The sequence below is a fragment of the Fukomys damarensis genome, unplaced genomic scaffold, assembly GCF_012274545.1.
Source record: "Fukomys damarensis isolate Sample0158 unplaced genomic scaffold, DMR_v1.0_HiC HiC_scaffold_1, whole genome shotgun sequence".
NCBI lineage: Eukaryota > Metazoa > Chordata > Mammalia > Rodentia > Bathyergidae > Fukomys > Fukomys damarensis.
Window position 1 is genome coordinate 48957363 of NW_022900913.1, and position 17831 is coordinate 48975193.

At 33.6% G+C, this 17831-nt stretch overlaps 1 protein-coding gene and 1 long non-coding RNA gene across 4 annotated transcripts in view; one reads left to right on the forward strand and one right to left on the reverse strand.

The window, feature by feature from the left end:
- LOC104871366 overlaps window positions 1-826 on the reverse strand; it is a 64104-nt gene extending 63278 nt beyond the window's left edge. Inside the window, exon 1 of the long non-coding RNA XR_782858.2 lies at window positions 665-826. This is a non-coding gene — a long non-coding RNA (uncharacterized LOC104871366). The remainder of the gene's footprint in view (window positions 1-664) is intronic.
- The window catches only part of Rnf180 (ring finger protein 180), a 167637-nt gene extending 151541 nt beyond the window's left edge, over window positions 1-16096 (forward strand). For 2 of the 3 annotated variants that reach the window (XM_010637229.3, XM_010637230.3), the window contains one exon: window positions 15106-16096. In XM_010637229.3, coding sequence (XP_010635531.1) covers window positions 15106-15305 — 200 coding nt within the window. In that variant the 3' untranslated portion in view covers window positions 15306-16096. The remainder of the gene's footprint in view (window positions 1-15105) is intronic. The other variant, XM_019209463.2, reaches the window with a different exon arrangement.
- The last annotated feature ends 1735 nt before the right edge of the window (window positions 16097-17831 follow it).

The window sequence follows — 17831 nt, forward strand, 5'->3', positions numbered from 1 at the left end:
ATGGTCTATATTGGGTGCAAGCCATTTTCAATTCTTTTAATTGTTTAAAAGGAATTGGAGGATGTTGACGAATGGGGCTTTCCTGAGCATCTTGAGCATCAAATACTGGGCAGATAAGGAAAAATCCAGATAAATCTTTCTCAATATTTAAAGCTTGTTGTAACTCTTGTTGAACAGGGGACAAAAGAGGTTGAGAATTGATCCTAACAGGTTTTTGATTTTTAAGGGGCTCTGAAGCTAGAGCAATTAAAGAGGGCTCTCTCTCTCTCTCTCTCTCTCTCTCTCCCTCTCTCGTGTGTGTGTGTGTGTGTGTGTGTGTGTGTGTGTGTGTGTGTGTGTGACTGGGATCCAGATTATCTTGGATGAGAGTCCACAAATGGAAAGTACCCATGGGTACCTTGCTAGGTACCTTGCTAGGTATTATGTGCAGCATAATAATCCTGTAATCGTTTTCCTACCTTACTCCAAGTATCTAAGTTTACAGTGCCTTCTTCAGGAAACCAGGGACAAACCATTTCAACAAATTCTAAAAAATTACACAATTGCTAGTGCCCTACTCTAGCACCACCGACACACAATAAATCTTTAAGCATATGTACAAAAAGCATGCAACTATTGCTGGCTCCCATTTTTAATATTTACAAGAAAAATCATGGCTCCTTACCTTTTCACTGAGGCCTCATTCTTCTCTGTGGTGTCCTTCACTAGATTCCTTGATACTCAGGTCCCTGTTTGGGTGCCACTGTGGTGGTCCCGCCATCACAACACAAACATGCCTGAGTTGAGGAGTGAGGATTAAGAAAGAAAAGAATACTCAAGCCTGAGTGGAGACCAAGAGACATCTGCTTTATTTCACAGAAACTGCTCTTTTTAAAGGCACATCAACAGGAAGCACCTGACTCCTAGAGATACCATCAGATCTTTGGCTATCAACAGGAAGCACCTGACTCCTACTGATAACATCAGATCTTTGGCTATCTCTTCCAGTTCCTCCTTTTGCAGGGTTAAAGAACAAACAAGCTTAACAAACAGAGTCCTTGAAAAGGAACAAATGTTACCAAATGTTAATTAGGAACATCCTGACCACACATTGTATCAATGCCTTAATTGTAGAGAAAGAAGTTATCTTTCAAATGTAAAAACACCAGTGGGCCATGACTGTCCCCCACAAATAGGCAAGAAATGGAATCCCTGAAACAGATTCACACAGATATCCAGGAAATTAAAAACTGTATCAAAAACTTTCACAGCAGGATAAATGAATGTGAAGATAGAATTACAGATATTGTAGTCAGTGACCATGAAAATTTGCAATCTCTTAAAGACAGTAAGCGATCATGAGAAATTCGTCCAACAATTCCCAGATGATGCAAAGAAGAATAACATGAGACTGATAGGAATCCATGAAGTAGCAGGAGAAAATACAAATAATATAAAAAAGTTGTTCACAGAGTTAATGTCAGAAAACCTCTCAAACAGGAGAAGAATTTTATATACATATAATTGAGGCATATAGGACTCCAACTAGACATGATCAAAGAAGATCTGCACATACACATATAATAGTTAAGATTCCAGAAACACAACAGAAGAACAAAATACTACAAGAAGTTAGAGAAAAGGAACAAATACATGCAAAAGAAAGCCCATCAGAATCACAGCAAAATTTTCAACACAAAACTTTTTTACCAGTCAAAGAGAGCCTGGAGTGAGGTATTTCAAGTCCAAAGAGAAATTAACCTCCAACCTAGACTGATGTATCCTACAAAACTCTCTTTCAAAATGGATGGGGAAATGAGAAACTTCCATGACAGAGAACATCTGAGAAACTTCATGAATACCAAACCAGCACTCCAAACAATTCTAAACAATATCCTAGAAAAAGACAATGAAGATCAAAAAAACCTTGAGGCCCAACAGAGCAAATCAACTAGCATGGCAAGAAACTAAAGGGAGGGATAAAAATTAAAAAGAGTAAACAACAGGACAGTACCATGACAGTGATGTCAGTACATACCATCAAATCAATGGCCTCAATTCACCAATTAAAAGAAATAAACTGACAGAATGGATTAAGAAGCAAAATCCAACATTATGTTCTATGCAAGAAACACACCTAGTTCAAAAAGAAATTCATAGACTGAAAATGAAAGGGTGGAAAACAGTTCTCCATGTAACAGGGTAGCTTCTTTTTTGCAGACAAAATAAATTTCAAACCAAAACTAATTAAGAGAGAAAAAGAAGGCCTCTACACCCTTGAAAAGAGAAAAATTGAAGAGGGAAATGATAATCATAAATGCATATGGTTGAAATATAAATGTCCCAAAATATATAAAAAATGTTAAGGGACAAGAAAAACCAAATAAACACTAATACAATTGTAGTGGGGGACTAAATACCCCACTATAACAAATAGACAAATCACCTAGACAAAAAATCATCAACAAAATACTAGAACTGAACCAGGTTTTTGAAAAATGGACTTTATAGACATCTGAAGAGTGTTTCACCACAAAAAAAATCAAAGTATACTTTCTTTTCAGTTGCACATAGATCGTTCTCCAAAATAGAACATATACTAACTCATAGAACAGGTTTAAATGAATGCAAAGGAATCAAAGTTATCCCATGTATATTATCAGACCATAGTGCAATTCAGCTGGAGATCAATAGCAAAAGAAACTGTAATAACTTCACAAACACATGGAAATTGAACAACACTCTCCTGAATAACTGTTGGGTCACAGAGGAAATGAAACAAGAAATTAGTCAGTTTTTACAAATAAATGATAATGCCAGTATAACATTCAGGAATCTATGGGACACAATGAAAGCAGTTCTACATGGAAAATTCATAGCAGTGAATGCCCACACTAGGAAAATAGAGCATGCTCAAATAAACAACCTAATGGTGAATCTTAGGCTACTAGAAAAAGAAGAGCAAGAAAAACCCAAAGATCATACAAGGGAGGAAATAATAAATATCAGACTGGAAATCAATAAAATGGAAACTAAGAGAATGATACCAAAAAAAATTAATGAATCAAAGAGTTGATTTTTCAAAAGAATAAATAAAATTGATAAGCCCTTAGCCAACCTTGTCAAAAAAAAGGTAAGAAGAGGCTCAGAACCATGCAATTAGAAATGAAAAAGGTGAAGTCACAAATGATCCAGCAGAAATCCAGAGGATCATCAATACCTACTTGGAGAACCTGTACTCTAATAAAATGGAAAATACAGAAGAAATGGGCAGATTTCTAGATACTTATGAATTGTCAAAGTTGAATGAAGTAGATAAAAAATTCTAAACACTCCAAATACAATCAGTACAATTAAAAATATAATTAAAAGTTTACCTATGAAGAAAAGCCCAGGTCTTGATGGATTCACTGCTGAATTCTAAAATACATTTAGAAAAGAACTACTACTTCTACTTTTTAAACTTTTCAATGAAATTGAAAGGGAAGCAATACTTATGAATTCATTCCTGGAAGCAAGTATTACTTTAATTTCCAAACCAAGGAAAGACCCAACCAAAAAAAAAAAAAGAAATACAGGCCAATTTCCCTAATGAACATAAATGCAAAAATCCTTAATAAGATATTTGCAAACAGAATACAGAAGGTTATCAGAAAGATCATACAAAAAAATTAAAATGAGAAAATGGAAATAAAGTGTTTGTATTTTTTTTTATTTTTTCTTTTATTGAGTTTGTTGGTATATTTAAGGTATACAGTTCAATTATGTTCATTATTGGGATCTTGTACCTTTACATGACAGGTGGTCTTGGTTCTCATTTTTTCCCCTTTTCTGTGCCCTCCCTTCACCCGCTTCTCCCCTCCCCATTTACAAACACTTTATTTCCATTTTTTCATTGTCATATTTTTTTTCTTTTCCCTTATTACCTTTCCCCTACCCTTCCCATTTGCCCTACTCCTTTAGGCCTTTTCTTCCTATTTCACATGGTCAATTATATCATTAGGATCTTATGTACTATTATATTTTTTAACACCAGAGAAACTATTTGGTATTTACATGTGTGACTTATTTATTGCACTTAGGAGCATACCTTCAATATGCATCCATTTTCCTAAGAATGAATCTAATTTCTCATTCTTTACAGCTGAGTAGTATTCCATTTTATAGAAAAACCACAACTTCTTTATCCAGTTTCCAACTGATAGGCAAATGGACTATTTCCAAGTTTTAGCTATTACAAACTGTGCCACTATAAACATGGGTGTGCATATATCACTGTGGTATGATTCTTTTAATTATTTTGGAAAGATACCCAGCAGAGGGATGGCTGGGTCAAATAGAACCTCTAGTCCAAGCTCTTTGAGGTATCTCCATATTGATTTCCATAGTGGTTGCATCAGTCTGCACTCCCACCAACAATGGGGAAGGGTTCCTTTCTCCCCACAACACCTCCAACACTTGTTATTGATTGATTTCTTGATAGCAGCCATTCTTTGTGGGGTGAGGTGGAATCTCAGTGTTGTTTTCATCTGCATCTCTCAAATGACCAGTGATGTGGAACATTTTTTCATATATTTATTTGCTGATTTTACTTCTTTGTCTGAGAAATATCTGTTCATTTCAGATGCCCATTTATGAATTGGGTCTTTATATTTAGTGAGGCTGACTGTATTGAGATCTATATGTAGTCTCGATAGTAGTCCTTTGTCTGAGGAGCATCTGCCAAAAACTTTTTCCCTCATTGTAGGTTGTCTCTTAATTCTGTTGATGGTCTCTTTTGCAGTTTAGAAGCTTCTTAATAAGATGAGATCCCAGTTGTTGATTCTTTCTGCTAGTTCCCATGCTACTCAGGATTTGTTCATAAAGTCTTTTCCTATGCCAATGTCTTCAAGAGTTCTGCATAACTTATCTTCCACTAAGTTCAGTGTTTCTGTTCTAATGTTTAGATACTTAATCCACTTGGATTTTAATTTAGTGCAAGATGAAAGATAAGGGTCCAGTTTTAATCTTTGGTAGGGTGAAATCCAGTTTTTCCAATACCATTTATTAAAGAGGTTATCTTTCCTCCACTGAAGATGGTCAGCTCCTTTGTCAAAGATGAGGTAGCTGAGTACATCTGGATTTGTTTTTCTGTCTTCCAGTCTGTTCCACTGATCCTCAGATTTGTTTCTTTGCCAGTACAATGCTGTTTTTATCATAGTGGCTTTGTAGTATTGTTTCAAATTGGGAATTGTTATACCCGCTGCTATGTGTCTGTTGGCTAGGATGGATTTTGCTATTTTAGGTCTCATCTGGTTCCAAATGAATTTTTGAATTCTTTTTTCTAGTTCTGTGAAATATAGTGTTGGAATTTCAATTGGAATTTCATTGAATCTGTATAAAGGCTTTGGTAGTATGGCCATTTTCACAATGTTGATTCTTTCTTCCCAGGAGCAGGGGATATGTTTCCATTTTCTTATATCCTCTTCAATCCCTTTTTTCAGAGTGCTGTAGTTTTCAGTGTAGAGGTATTTTGCTTCTTTTTTAGATTGATTCCTAATACTTCATTTTTTTGGATGCTATTGTGAAAGGAATTGTTTGCATAATTGCTCTCTCAGTGACTCTATTATTTGTGTACAAGAAGGCTGTTGATTTTTGGGTGTTGACCTTGTATCCAGCTACTCTGCTAAAAGTATCAATTAAGTCTAGAAGTCTTTTGGTAGAGTTTTTTTGGGTCTTCAATGTAGGGTATCATATTGTCAGCAAATAATGACAATTTAACTTCTTCCTTTCTTATCTTTATTTCTCTTGTCTAATTGCTGTGGCAAATGTTTCCAGAACTATATTGAAGAAGAGCAGTGATAGTGGGCATCCTTGTCTTGTTCCTGATTTTAACATGAAGGTTTTCAGTTTTGGCCATTTAATATGATATTGGCTCTTGGTTTTTCATAGATAGCCTTTATTAAGCTGAGATATAGACCACCTATTCCAATTTTTGCAGGGTTTTTATCATGAATGGGTGTTGAATTTTGTCAAATGCTTTTTCTCCATCTATTGAGAGGGTCATATGATTTTTGTCCTTGACTCTATTAATATAGTGTATTACATTTATTTACTTACATATGTTGAACCATCCTTGCATCCCTGGAATAAACCTGACGTGGTCAGGATGTTTCATCTTCTTGATGATCAAGAAATTAAGTCTTTGTAAATGGGGAGGGGAGGAGGGGGTGAAGGGAGGACAGGGACAAGGGGAAATAATGAGAACCAAGACCACCTGTCATGTAAAGGTAAAAGATCCCAACAATGAATGTAACTGTACTCTATATCTAAAATGTACCAATAAACTCAATAAAAGAAAGAAAAAAGATCATACACCCTGATCAAGTCGGATTTATTCCATGGATGCAAGGTTGGTTCAACATACATAAATCAATAAATGTAATACACTATATTAACAGAGTCAAGGACAAAAATCATATGATCATCTCATTTCTTGCAGAAAAAGCACTTGACAAAATTCAACAACCATTTATGAAAAAAACTCTGCAGAAAATTGGAATAGATGATCTTTATCTCAATTTGATAAAGGCTATCTAAATAAAACCAACAGCCATCATATATTAAATGGCTAAAAACTGAAAACCTTCATGCTAGAAGCAGTAACAAGACAAGGATGTTCACTATCACCACTACTGTTCAATACAATTCTGGAAACATTAGCCACAGCAATTAGACAAGAGAAATAACTAAAAGGAATAAAGATTCAGTAGGAAGAAGTTAAAAGTGTTATTATTTGCTGATGATATGATACTCTACATAGAAGAGCCAAAAAACTCTGCCAATAGACTTATAGACTTAATTGACAGAATCAGAAGAGTAGCTGGATACAAGGTCAATGCTCAAAAATCAATAGCCTTCTTGTATGTAAATAGCAGACTCACTAAGAGAGAAATTAGGGAAATGATTCCTTTCACAAAAACATCCTTAAAAAATGAAGTATCTAGGAATCAATCTAATGAAAGAAGCAAAAGATGGCTACAGTGAAAACTACAGATCAAAGAGGATATCAGAAAATGGAAAGATATCGCCTGCTCTTGGGTAGGAAGAATCAACATAGTGAAAATGGTCACACTACCAGAACTGCTATACAGATTAAATGCAATCCTGTTTGAAATTCTAACAGTATATTTTGCAGAACTAAAAAAATAATTCAAAAGTTCATTTGGAATGAGAAGAGACTTAGAATAGACAAAGCCATCCTATGCAACAGAGACATGGCAGGGATATCACAATCCCCAACTTGAAACAATACTAAAAAGTCACTTTGATAAAAACAGCATGGTACTGGCAGAGAAACAGATCTGAGGATCAGTGGAATAGATTGAAAGATGCGGAAACAACTCCAGACATACTCAGCTACCTTATCTTTGACAAAGGAGCCAAACACCCTCGCTGGAGGAAAGATAGCCTCTTTAATAAATGGTGTTAGTAAAACAAATTCAACTGCCAAAGATTAAAACTAGACCCCTATCTTTCACCATGGAATAAACTAAAATTCGAGTGAATTAAAGATCTAAATATCAAAGCAGAAACACTGAACTTGCTGGAAGATAAATTAGGTAGAACTCTGGAAGACATTGGCATAGCAAGAGACTTTATGAACAAATCTTCAGTACATGGGAACTAGCACAAATAATCAACAACTGAGATCTCATCTTTTTAAAAAGCTTCTGCATTGCAAAGCTTCTGAGTTGCAAGAGATTGTCTAAAAGATAATCTACAATGTGTGAAAAATATTTTACCAGCTGTTCCTCAAAGGACCATTATGTAGATTTTATAAAGAGCTATAAAAAAATCAGACCACCCAAAATTAAAAACTCAGTTTAAAAATGGGCACCTTAAATGAACAGAAATTTCTGAAAAAACAAGTAAAAACATCAAATACATATATGAAAAAATGTTCAACATTACTGGTCATTTGAGAGATGCAGATGATTGTTTTTACTGAGATTCCTTTCACCTCACCCCAGAAAGAATGGCTGCTATCAGAAAATCAACCAATGACTAATGGGTTGAGGGGAGAAAGGAGCCCTTCACCATTCTTGGTGGATGTGCAGACTGGTGCAACCACTGTGGAAATCTATATGGAGATATCTTTAACTGTTGGGATTAGAAGTCCCATTTGACCCATGTATCCCTCTGCAGGGTGTCTTCCCAAAAGAATCACACCAGAATGATTCATGTGTAACCATGCTTATAGCAGCACAGTTTGTAATAGCTAAAACTTGTAAACAGCCCATTTGCCCTTCAGTTGGAGATTGGATAAAGAAAATATGTATTTTATATAAAATGAAGTATTACTGAGCCATAAAGCATGAGAAATTAGAGTCATTCATAGGAAAATTGATGCATATTGTGACCATACTCCCAAGTGAAATAAATAAGACACATATGTAAATACCAAATAGTTTCTCTGGTGTAAAAAACTAAAAGTGTAAATAAGATCCAAATTGTATAACTGACCCTGTGCAATAGGAAGAAAAGGGCTAAAGGTGCAGGAGAATTGGAAAGGGTAGGGGAAGGGAAATAAGAGAAAAGAAAAAAATATAAGAAAATGAAAAAATGGAAGCAAAGTCTTTGTAAATGGGTGAGGGGAGGAGTATGGGGGAAAAATGAGAACCAAGATCTGTCATGTAAAGGTACAAGATCCCAATGATAAATATAACTGTACTGTATACTTAAAAAGTACCAATAAGCTCAATGAGAAAAAAGTAAAAAAGATTAAGAAATTAATTCAATTTATAATAGCATCTAAAAGAATAAATTATCTAGGAATAATTTTAACTATAGTTGTGAAAAGCTTTTGCAAACTTGAAAAGTATAAATCATTACTGAAAGAAATTAAAAACAAACCAAATAAATCAAAAGGCTATGCATGTTGATGGATTAGAAGACTTAATATTAAGATATAAATACTACCAAAAGCTAGCTGCCAATTCAGTGAAATCCCCATCAAAGTTTCAAGAGCTGAATTTGAAGAAATGGAAATGTTAATTCTTAAATTCATATAGAATTTCAATGGGCCATTAATAACCAAATAAAAAAATCTTAAAATAGAACTATGTTCATAAAGTCAATGCTAATTGCAATAGTAATCAAAACATTGTGGTTGTGGCGTAAGGTTTATGGACTAGAATGTAGAGTAACAAACCATATACGTCTGGCTAACTAATATTTGACATGGTGTTAATTATGTCCATTCAATGTAGAAAGGAATGCTAGGACAATTAGATTTATACAAGTAATTTACAATAATGGATATACAGTTACAAATTGATATATTCTTACAAATAGAATTATAGAATATACAATTAGATTTACTTCAAGAAGCAGTGCTAGGACAATCAAATTTATAGAAGGAAAGAAGGAACTGATCCTTTACATCATACTACTCTAAAACTAAATTCTTGCCTTGTATGTATGTATTGAAAGATCATAGAATATGCAATAAATATGCATAATTATTAGATGTCCATTAAATGTATATACATAATTGAATGACACCAAAAGCATAAACAACAACAAAAAATAGAAAATTTACTTCATTAAAATTATATTTTGTGAGCCAGGCATAGTGACACATGCCTGTAATCCCAGCACTCGGGAGACTGAGGCAGGAGGATCGCTGTGAGTTTAAGACCAGCTTGGGCTACACAGTGAGCTCCAGAAGAGTCTGAACTACATAGTGAGACCCTGTCTCAGAAAATACAAAAAAAAATTATATTTTGTGTCAGAACATATTTATCAAAATGATGAAGATAATATGGCACCTACAGAGTTGGACAAAATATTTGAAAATTAAGTATTTGATAAGTTAATACTCAGAATTTACACTAAAATGCTATAACTCAATAATAAGGCAATCAAACCAATTTTAAAAATGGGTCAAGGACTTGAATAAACATCTCTTCGAAGAAGACATACAAATGACCAAGAAGCACTTGAAAAGATGCTCAACATCCTTTGTCATTAGGCAAATGGAAATCAACACCACAGAATATTCAAACATACTGAGGTGAAAGTAATAATAATAATAATAATAATAATAGGAAAATAAGTGTTGACAAGAAGAAATTAAAATATTTATATCTTGCTTGTTGGAATGTAAAATGTTACAAACTGAAGCTTGCTCAAACACAGTTTGAAGTTTTCTCAAAAACCTAAATATGAAATTACTATATGACTGGATAGTTTTATAGGAACTTAAAAACATGAACTCAAACAGATACTTCTATGTCATTGTTCATTAAAGCATTATTCACAGTAGCCAAGAGGTAGAAATAGCTCATTTCCATCAGCAGTGGAATGTATAATCAAAATGTGTTATATACATAAAATGGATAATAAAGAATAAAATACATAAAAATGAATGTAGTTCTTCGATATCTAATATGGACAAACTTGTAAACATTGTAACAAGATAAATAAGCTAAACATAAAGAGACAATTATTCTTTGATTCCCATTTATTTGAGAATCCACAACAGGCAAATTCATAGACACAGTAGATTAGATTATCAGGACATGAGAAAACATAGAAATGGGGAGTTATTAAAAAAATAATGGGGGAGTTATTGTTTAATGGTCATCATTCTGTTTGGGATAATGAAAAAAATTGGAAATGTGGTGATGGTTGTACAACTTTGTGAGTGCACTTAATGTTATTGAGCGATTGTATGGTTAAAATGGCAATTCATAGACACAGTAGATTAGATTATCAGGACATGAGAAAACATAGAAATGGGGAGTTATTAAAAAAATAATGGGGGAGTTATTGTTTAATGGTCATCATTCTGTTTGGGATAATGAAAAAAATTGGAAATGTGGTGATGGTTGTACAACTTTGTGAGTGCACTTAATGTTATTGAGCGATTGTATGGTTAAAATGGCACAATAAATCTATTTGCAATAACTTTTCAAGTATATTAACAGAAAAGACTCTATACCTATTTGTGACTATAAATAAATCACCCCACCTCTGCAAAGACCTACTTATATCAATCATTTTTGACAGAAAAGTCTTATGTAATATGAAGAATACAGAGCAACAAAGCACTGCTTTAAACTTTATCTGTCCCATTGCACATGCATAAGAGAATGTGTCTTCTTTTTAATGCTGGTTTGGGGGATCTCTGAATAATAATATTCAATAATTATTGAACAATAATTATTTCATGAGAGCTACAAAATTTCTTTCAAATACATTCATGATATTCGTTTCCTCAGAAAATAAATTTTAAAGTGTTGATGTGGGACTCATTTTTCTATTTTCTAAAATCCATTTTCAAATGCAGGCATTAATCTATCTGCCCAACAAATACTCATTGTATTTGTGTATTGCAAGCACAGTGCAAACTTCGTATATTGCAAAGTCAAATAAAATAAATGTAGACAGTCTGTCTCTGAAATAAGCTTTGAAATATGGAGCTCAGCATATTGTCTTTGGTTATGAAGATAAATTGGAACCTTATGTTTTAGAAAAAATAGTCTTGTTTTCTAAGATATGAGAGGAATTGTTCGAAGGTAAAATTCTTTTTTACAAAACAGAAGTAACTTTTGTATTCTTTTTTTATTTTTCGGATTTTTTTTTTTGAGACAGGGTCTCACTTTGTAGTTGAGACTGACCTGGAACTCACTATGTAGCCCAGGCTGGTCTCGAACTTACAGCGATTCTTCTGCCTCAGCCTCTTGAGTGCTGGGATTACAGGTGTGCACCACCATGCCCGGCTTGGATTCTTAGAATGTAATAGTTCTTTATATTCCAGCCAAAGTTGATAGCAACCTGGAGATTTTCTCTACAGGTCTTTCTTACTCTTTTATTTCACTATGAAAAATAAACAGATTTAACTTCCATTTTTACCACATTTCTTAAGTAGTTTAATAGGGTACTTTACTATTTTTCATCCAGATTGAGAGTATCACTGAAATAATCTCCCCTGAGGTGCTAAGTGCTCAACTCCACATCAAGCCAAGCTTTAGGAACCCAGATGACAGAGCACCATCTGTCTGGTACATTACTGGTTGTTGTGGCAGAGAAAGAGACCCTTACAATATTTTAAACTGATAAAGATCCCCACCCAGAAACAATACACATTGTGTTTTCTTGACAGTCATTTTCACTGCTCAAGTTTCATAGGCATATCTAACTCCCACGGGGCATAAAAGTATAAATAAAACAGGTACTCACAGAGACTAGCTTCAAATATATGTGAAAAGCCCCAAGTGTACCACACCTATCAAAACTTAGTTCAGTTCATTTAAAAACTTGAATTACATAGGTTAATATTTTATAAAGATGGGGCTGGGGATTTAGCTCAGTGGTTTCTCCACCTGCTTTGTAAGCGTAAAGTCCTGAGTTCACTCCCCAGTACCATCCCACCCTGAAAACATATATATTTAAAATAAAGATTACCAAACGGGACTTGAGAACTAGAAGATATGAATAAGCCCAATCAAGTACATGGACTCGTATTAAAAATCTGCCTCTAACCTAAAATTACTTCAGGTCCAAATAGCTCTGTAGGCTAGATTTAGAAGAACTTCAAAGATTCCATTTCTATGGAAATTCTTTCAGAGACTTAAAAATGTATATGACTTTTGGCTGTAAAATATCTTTGAGAAGGTACTCTAGAACAAAATCAATTAGTACCTCTACTTGAAAGGTGTACAGAGAGAGATCCAGGGAGAATTATCACCTAACAGCCAACTTGTTTTATGAATCCAATAAAATTACAATATGCAAATGAACAAAAATAGCTAATATCGCTTTCAACATTAAAATGCAATGTAAAATATTAATTACCTTAGTCTATTGGTGTATAAAGTCCAATATGTTTCTAGGAATTTATACTAAGTATGAAGGAATAAAACATAGAAAAACTTTCCACTGTATTTTTAAAAATTATTCAAATTAGAAAAATCTTGAATGTATCATATTAACATGTAATTAACAATTAGTAGGTAGAATATTGGCACAAGAATCTGAATCTTTACATTTCTTGACTAGTATAATGTTCACTGCAGTATGCTTTATTTTCTCACTGGAATATATTGCAAAAATATATAAGGCATGTGTCCTTATGTGCTCTTTAAAATGCATAGATAAAATATGAGGTGTGATCAAGAGTACTGTGGATGTTTAAATGTCTTTTAAAAATTAATAATGTAGAAGACATATTTCCCATTAATCCCCTTGCTCTGAACACACTTATCCTATTTTTCTTGCCAATTTTTGAAGCAATTTTAGAACTCTTCTTTTATTATGGATGTCTTTAATTGTATTCTTATGGCTTCTCATGTCCTGAATCAATTTACATTTACTTATCATGGTCACTTTGACTTTGGGGAGGAGCCAGAAGTTTCATGGTCCAAGATCTGGTGAAGCAGGTGGATGAGGACACATTGTATGCTGGATGGCACTCAACAGACCGCAGCCTCACCATATTTTTTATCATACTTCATAAAGACATTAGCATAATAGTTTTCAGTATAATATCTCTACCTAGACCATACTTTTTTTTTTTTTTTTACCGGTGATTGAACTCGGGTCCTTGCGCTTGCAAGGCAGGCCACTGAACCGCTGAGCTAAATCCCCTGCCTTACCATACATTTTAAATGGAGACAAGAATTGGTTCCTAGGGCACAAATTGTAGACATTACAGGTTTTTGGCCCTCAGAAGCTCAATGCTAGCCAACAAAATCCTTTTCCTTACTATTTATCTTATTCGGAAGAAGTTAAGTTTAACTTTAAATTAATTTCATTTATTGATTACAATAAAATAAATTCAACCTGGCTTCTATGAAGATGATAACAAAAAAATTACAAATTATTCTACAGTAAGAATTTAAGACAAAGTACCATCTTAAAATACCTTTAAATCATTGTCCACTACAATGTAGTGTATATTCTCTCCATAATGTTTAATAAATTCTGAAGTTTCAGTACGATATTGACAACCTATTTGAAGTTAGCAAAAAAAGTCAGCTCCTACTTGACATGGTTACAAAGCCATTTGTTTGAACAAAGAACTGTAAGCTTAATGATTTCTCCAGAAAGAACAGAAGTAGTAGGAATAACAAACACTGGCAGGAAAAGTTCGCTTCTTCTTCATAACTACTATTAACAATAGCACTTAAGAATCTAGCACTTATAGAACCCTTACTATGGGCCAGGCATGTACCTTATATGTATTAATTCACATAATCCTCCTTCCTGCCCAATGAATTCGTAATTCTCATTAACATTTTTTAAATGGCATCTGCAATCACAATGTTTAATATTCTGACAATTTTTCTAAGATCATAATTAACCTGCTGTTTACCAAACAATATCTGTGAGGTGATTTTTAGTCTGATTTTGGTGTAGAAATTGTAATCATGTCATGAAATTAACAGTTTTAGAAATTCTGAAACTTATTGTCACCTTCTCAAAAATTTAAAAGAAATTCGTGCTAATCAGATGTTTATCACTTTCCCACTTTACTACAGAAAGAGTTGTCCTTGATTAAGTAAGTTTGACTTTGAATAACACACTGACACCTAGATGATGTAACCTTGTCCAATAAGCAGCCTGATCTAGGCCAGAAATTTAATATTATTCAATTATTTAAATGGATGAAATAGAATTTACTTCAATCTGTAGCTTTACACTACCTTTATCACCAGAATTGGAAGTTCTTTTCAGTTGAAAGTGCTGTCTTCACTCCCTTACACTAATAAACACAGAAATACTTAAAGTTGTCAGTAGATAAATAAAAAGCAAAATATTCAGATTTTTACTATTTAGAAAATTGAATTGAAATACCTTAAATATTACAAATTGGTAAACCAACAAAATAATTGGCACTGAAGTTTGTACTCAAACTATTAAGTAATGAGCATGTAAATATACAAAGAAATGAAAACAGCATTTCACAAAATATATGTCTCAGAAATGTTACCAGGGAACTTTATCATGGAAAAAAACTGCCATGAACACAACATAGCACTCAATGAAATCATGGTATTATGTTCATAATGCAGCTTCCTTTCTGAGTACTTAACAGAATCTCATGAGCTTTAAAATATTTGCTTATATATTTTCTAGGTTTCCACAGACATGCAGCTCCAGTTACAAGAAGGCAATTCCCACATGGTGCACATAGGATGGATTATCTGCACTTTGAGGATGACAGCCGTGGATGGTGGTTTGACATGGATATGGTGATCATCTACATTTATTCAGTGAACTGGGTCATTGGGTTCATTATTTTCTGCTTTCTTTGCTATTTTTTCTTTCCATTTTAGGAATTGGCATACCTTACAACAGTTGAACAATCATAAATGTAAATAATAATTAAACATTTTAAAAATATGCTTTGAAGCTTTTATAATGTTGATTATATAAATCGCTGGTCTTTATAGAAAGTGTAAAAATAATGGATTTATTTTAATGTTTTTCATGTAACAAACTAAACTTTATTTAAGAGGTAATCTAGCACAGCAACAATGCACTATTAATTTCATTGCTCTTGGGTTTAGGATTTGGTGCTCTAATTTTACATTGACACTATATACTTACTTTGATGGTTACAGACTGAGGTTTTGCTCTTTAATTAAAAATTGCAATTTACCAAATGAAAATGATAATCTGGGTAGAAAGTATATTAATAAGATGTTTAGTCAGTTACTACATGTTCTTAGGCAAATGATATGTGTTAAAGATAAATAAACCATATTCTCTGGGAACTAATCTAGCAGGGTATATTCCATTTCATTTCCAATTATTACTATTTCTCTCCCCTTCTATTACCAATAAAATCTGACTATCCTTTTTGTACAGATCTAACAATAGCTTCAGTATGACTTTTTTTCTTGTAAACAGAATAGTAAGTACAAATGAACTGAGGCTAACCCCTACCAATAGATACTTTAGAAAGCCATGTTAACCTTTTACAATTTCAGGATGAATCACTGGAAAAAAATGAAAAAAATTGACTGACTTTTAGAAGTCAAAACGAGCAATGCATGTTCACAATGTAATTTAGTGATTCATTTAACTAGAAGATTGTCAAATATATTGTAAATGTGTAATAAAGAGTGGCTTTTAAATTTTTTCTGGCAATTGATTTAATGGCTGGACTAAAGAACTGCTAAAATAGGTATATTGTAGAACAAATACATAACATTTATTTTTATTTATAGTATACTAGCCATTAAAATTACATTTTTCTTATTAAAATAAAAAAATCTGAATTTTTCAACTGTAGGAAGAAGTTGGTATCCCAATTTCAAAAGTGAGGAAATGAGCAGAAAGACACATAAGTTTACTTAGTAATTACCTCAGGGTTTTTTTTTGTGAAACCTTGGACAAAACTTTTGATTCTGAACTGCTGGTCCCACATCTCTATGCTATGATGCTGTATCTGTTAATTCAGCAAGTATATTCTCACATAAAACAGGCAAGTCTCCTCTGGTCCTACAAATACTACCACTATTCAGAAATATTGGGATGGTTCAGTCTATGAAAAATCAAAATTTGACCTACTTACTATTGATTATATTTAAGTATGAGCACTTGACTGTTATTATGTGATATTCAAAGAAAGAAGAGTAGTACAGGGTTTTATTTATAGTATTACTGTTTAAAATTAAATGTGTAAAAAATAATATATATTTGATGTCATATACAAGAAATAGGAAAGTACTATAGTTTAGAAACATAAATTTGTCTATAAAAGGATATTTATAATCATGAACTTGTTGCTCAAAGTAAAGATAACATAAGGGACGATGTCAGCCCTCCTGAAGTATATATCAAAGTTGAAATATTAAAGCACACATTAATGGAGTAAAATTCTAAGAACTTAAATTCCAATCATTTCCCAGGCAACTCTTTACTGGTAATTTCCTATTAAATACGTCTGGATTCATTCTTAAACTACTTACTAATGATTTTAATTACACATAAATTAAAAGAAAATTTTAGAGATACATATTTCTTAGAGAAACAAAGCTGATTGGTTATTCATTTCCGTGATTGATATTATTTTATAGATCTGGGTCTGTAAACGAAATACACATCCATGTAATACCCATTAGTAAATATAGCACCTTAAAAAGAGTATAATCTGAAGGACCATCCTAAATGGACTGAGTTATAACTTGATCAAAAAATTATGTCCTGGGCTGTGATTTGGCTCAGTGGTTCTGCTGCCTGCGTTGCAAGCTCAAGGACCTAAGTTCAATCCCTGGTACCAAAAAAAATAAAAGTCCTATACTCTACTAAAAATAAAATTAAACTTAGAAAATATATTACTAATTCCACTGTCCATGGTGCTGGGGGTCAAGCTGCAGCACCAGAGAAAGTGCTCACATACAACTGGGGCCACCTGCCCTTCACCCTAGGCCGTTTTAAGCAGGAGCAACAGGGCTGTGGGCTGGGCTAGCACTGGCTGCCGGAGGAAGACTTACATTTTTACCAGGCTAAAATGGATACAGCAGGCTCCACTGCATAATGAGTGCGATGCCAGTGTGCCCATACATTGTGCCTCCCTATATTGTATGCTAAGTCTGGAGCTGCCATGTCGGTGAGATATGACATGGAATGGCAGGCAGGGGAGTGTGTGTGCTACTGGGTCTCACCATATAGTTTAGGTTGGCCTTGAACTCAAAGTGAACCTCTTGTCATGGCCTCCATGAGTGCTGGAACTACAGGTGTGCACCACTATAGCCAGACTCTATATTATTTTCTTGTTCTAACTATTCTATTTGCAAGCGGGGTGGGTACTCAATTGTAGAGTGGCCAAATACAAACTAATTGGATATTTTTTT